This window comes from Prunus dulcis, chromosome 3 (assembly GCF_902201215.1).
Source record: "Prunus dulcis chromosome 3, ALMONDv2, whole genome shotgun sequence".
Classification (NCBI taxonomy): Eukaryota; Viridiplantae; Streptophyta; class Magnoliopsida; order Rosales; family Rosaceae; genus Prunus; species Prunus dulcis.
This window is the reverse complement of record NC_047652.1, coordinates 16,239,315-16,243,515: the sequence shown is the minus strand read 5'-3', so window position 1 is coordinate 16,243,515 and position 4,201 is coordinate 16,239,315. Positions and strand designations below refer to the sequence as shown.

Sequence of the window (4,201 nt, the reverse complement as noted above, 5' to 3'; positions counted from 1 at the left end):
GACCCTGAAAATCTTCCTAATCTTGGACCTAATCTCACCGCCAATCTTACATTCCCAAATCTTAGCCTCTCCACAGCCGTCCATTCCTTTGATCAAATAGGCAACACGGACGGCGTGGCGTGCAAGGCAATGGACTGTGACGAAAAAACTATAACAGCTCGTGAAATTAGTAGCCCTCCCTGACTTGCTGTTACTAAACTCTAATTCTTAATCAGTCCACCAGGAAAAGAAAAAACCGGGTCGTATATAAAAGCCAAAAGATAGATAGGGATTTTTGTAATGTCGTTTCAGAGATAGAGAGAGAGAGAGAGAGAGTGTGTGTGAGAGAGACTGAGGGTTTTGGTTGTGTTTGGCTGATCGGAAATCTTGAGCAAGAGCCGCAAAGAAGTTTTTTCCCGAGCAAATTTTCTTCGATTTTTTTTTTTTTTTGAAGAAAGACAGAGAGAAAAGGATGGGGAGTGAGACCAAGAATGGTGCGGCGGCCCCGCTTTCGCCGGGGATGAAGAAGATGGTGCAGAGCCTCAAGGAGATTGTAAACTGCCCTGAGCCTGAGATCTACTCGGTGCTTAAAGACTGCAATATGGACCCGAACGAGGCCGTTCAGCGCCTCCTCTCTTTAGGTTTCCACGCCACCACCTTTTTATTTGTCAGTTTTATTTAAAATTAAAAAAGATTTTGATGCTTTTGTTTTGCGAAAGGAATGAAACTTTTTTAGTTTTTATTTAGGTTTTTTTCGTGTGTTTGGATGTTGAGAAACATTAGGAGGAGATAGGAAAGTTCAAAGCTTTGAATGTCGTGGGCCTTGTGGCACAGCCGTTATAGGTATTGGAGGATTTATTTTTTTTTTTTTTAATATAGTGTGCCTATGGACTTTTTACCAAGGAAAGATCTGTTTTGGCTTTAGAATATGTTTCCTGTGAAATTTTGGATTTATTTAAAATTTTGACTCGTAACCTGGAGATTTTGGGAGATTCACTCTGTTCTATTCGCCTTATTCTTTAGATTTTCGACCAAATTTTCAAACGCGAATGAAAATTGTGATGTTTTGTTGTGTTGTCCTAGAGGTCTGGGTACTTCATCCAAGTGATGCATTAGGAAAATTTTAATTCTGTATTCTAACACTTACGAATGCCTATATGTAGAATTTGAAGGTAATTTTTGAAATTTTAATTATGTATTATAATACTTAATTTATGTATTCAAAGCACTTTGTAGGTTGTTGCTCATTCAATATTGATTTATTAAAGCTATTCTTTCAAAGCACTTACCAGTACTAATCATCAATATATGCTATTTTTTCTTTTACATAAAATGTCTTCCTTGCTGTTCTCTTTAGTGCATTGAGTTTAAAAGTATCTATTCAACGGAATTTTCTTCCGCTACCTTTGGATCTAATTAATATTCAAAGTCATCATTGATTTAGTATTCTGTAATTGTGTAGATACTTTTCACGAAGTGAAGAGCAAACGTGAAAGAAGGAAAGAGGTTTGTGTAAAATGCGCTCACTTTTAACTTTGTTTTGTGTAAAATGTGCCGATTTTAATTTGTCCTCTAATGGTTTTAATGTGTTTTGACAGAAGTTAGCAACAGTGGAAATGTTTTTGGGACTTAATTTATTAAGTATCATAAAAAATAATTCGTTATAACAATTGTCTTATGCCGACAGCTTGTTTATTAGTCTCATGAGGATCTTTACTGTTCTTTTTTTCCGTATTTTGAAATTTTCAGTTTAAGATTCCTTTCTGTTTCTGACTCTCTGGTATGTATTTTCAATGTGCAATTGGAATGATTAACAGGGCTTCCCTCCTTTTTATTTGCTACATTATTTGTTATGTTTCTATTTCTTTACAATTCATGTTATTTTTTTTATTTTTTTTTAAATTGTCAGATGAAGGAGACACAAGATTCCAAGTTGCGAGTTCACAGCAGTGGTTCAAATCGTGGAGTTAGAGGTAGTAGTGAGCGTAATGGTGGATGGTGTGGTTCAACTCAAACTAGTTCCAATGGTATATTAAACTCAGTGTCTAATGTCACTGTCTCATACTTATATGAGTTGCATGGTTGTGCATTTGAATATTGCATGTTTTTAGTTTGTGAACTTTTTGTGTTCCTCCTGTTAGAGCTCGGTCAAGCTGCATGCAAGGGACAGAATGGGTTTGTTGCTCCTTCAGCTTCCCATTTTACGGGAGGAACTATGAGCCAGCAACCTTCATCTCACAGGTAAACTCTAAAATGAAATTCCTAGTTTATGCTTCTTCTGTTTTCTTCTAGAAATTACTGGTAAGATTAGCCAGATGCTCTGCTGTATTTTTGATAAGTCATCTTTTAATTTCTGCTGCAGTGATTCTCTAAGTACTTCAATAGGGTCAGGCGATGGTGCAACCTCTGCATCCGTGCAACCTTCTCCGGGAAATCAATCTACTTCTTTTGGTACCAGCTCAGGACATCTTTCAATGGCTGAAATTGTTAAGATGGGTAGGCCACCCAGCAAAGGCTCACATATTTCATCTGATACATCTTCCCATCAGGATGCATTTGCAACAAATTTATGTAATTGCCGTGTGGAATCTTCCCAAACTTCTGCATTTATGGAACCAGAGATGCACCAATGTATGCACTCTCAGAATCCTTCTCGTGTATCAGAGATGATCCATAAACCTGGTGATACTTCTGGACAGAATGCCTTCCATGATGAATGGCCCGTGATTGAGCAGCCAACAGCTGCAAGTAGGTCATCAGTTTCAAGTGCAAATGTTGAGATACATGCTAATGAATCTAATCTCTATATCAATGACTCCAACATGCCAAGGGACTGCCAGTCTCATAAAGTCCAAGTATCAGAGGGGAATTATAGTAGTCAAAATCTTAGTTCAGACCACAATGCTTATGCTTTTGCTTCCAGCAGACAGAAGATGGTGGATGCTTCTGGTGGAAGATCTTATTGTGTTGATGATTTGTCTTCTAATTCTAGTTCCTATGATTCTCATAGGTCTGCATATGAGAATGGGGAAGGTAATTATTTTTGTTTTAAATATGAATTTGGGATTAATTTTTTTTTCTTTTGTCAACGTTTGAAGAAAGAGATCATTGCTAATGACATTCATGATGCTAGAATCCAGATCAATACTGGCATGAAACACAATTCTAACAATGTAATTTACTTCTACTGATACTGTTTGTATTGTGATGGATAACATTTACAAAAACCATGATGCTTCTTGCGCTTGGATGGCTATTAAGTGAACAATGCAGATATCAATGCCAGAAGTTTTGGGTTGGTAGCATGATGTGTCTCCATGCTTGTTTGATTTGTTAGGTCTAAATTTTTTGGCTGAGTGAAGCACAGTTCGGTGTCTCATTTTGTCTTAACTTCCTTTGTTGCCTTTATAATTTCACTTTTGTTTCTTTTATGTTCTGAAGATTTTTTCGGCCTGTATCAGCATAAGTTTATTTATTTTCTTACTAATATATTTTATTTTTCTGCATGATAAAAATTGTTCCTGACACTTTTTCCTTCAACCTTCCTTGATTGAAATTGTTAATTTACAGAGGAAGTTGCTTGCGTAGCCAATTGACTGTTTCACGAAATAATTTTCTTTTTATAATAGAAGACCTGATACTTTTTTTAGGAAGAGCCTGGGATTTGAAACTTGAAAGGGTGGTGGTCGGGTTTGGATTTGGTTTGTGAAACTGAAATGTCTTTGGTGAAGGTGTGTGATAGTTTTGGTGGTGAAGGGTTGCAAATTTACCTTCATGTCGTATGGTTAAATATTTGAAAGAAAACAAGCAGTTATGTTTTTACTCTTAAAATTTATTATCTTTACCACCCAAATTTTATGTTACCTTTTCTTATTGTCTTTATTGTGTTCATTGTGTTTGTGTAATTCCAGGAACTGGCTTTGGTTCAAATGTGTCATATCCAAATCGTTCTGTCTCCAATGATGTTGCTGTGGCTGTATCATCAGCTACTATGAACATGCAACAACTAAATTTAGGAAAGGAGGAGCCTACAGAAAATTGTGCAGTAGTCCTTCCAAATAATTTGCAAGAGTTGGCAGCTGATTGCTCACATTTGAGTTTTGGCACCTTCAGATCGGGCCCTAGTTCTGCATTTTCCAGGTCGCCATCTAATTCCTTGAAAAATGACTTGGGAGGATTCTCAGCAGGAATAAATGTTTCATCAGGCGGGCACTTGGATACA

At 36.8% G+C, this 4,201-nt stretch overlaps 1 protein-coding gene across 2 annotated transcripts in view; it reads left to right on the top strand.

Annotated features, from left to right (window-relative positions):
* The first annotated feature begins 243 nt into the window (after window positions 1-243).
* The window catches only part of LOC117621267, a 6,791-nt gene continuing 2,833 nt past the window's right edge, over window positions 244-4,201 (top strand). The window contains exons 1-6 of one of the 2 annotated variants that reach the window (XM_034351641.1): window positions 244-620; window positions 1,442-1,485; window positions 1,889-2,006; window positions 2,121-2,220; window positions 2,342-3,012; window positions 3,891-4,201. In XM_034351641.1, coding sequence (XP_034207532.1) covers window positions 452-620; window positions 1,442-1,485; window positions 1,889-2,006; window positions 2,121-2,220; window positions 2,342-3,012; window positions 3,891-4,201 — 1,413 coding nt within the window. In that variant the 5' untranslated portion in view covers window positions 244-451. The remainder of the gene's footprint in view (window positions 621-1,441; window positions 1,486-1,888; window positions 2,007-2,120; window positions 2,221-2,341; window positions 3,013-3,890) is intronic. The other variant, XM_034351642.1, reaches the window with a different exon arrangement.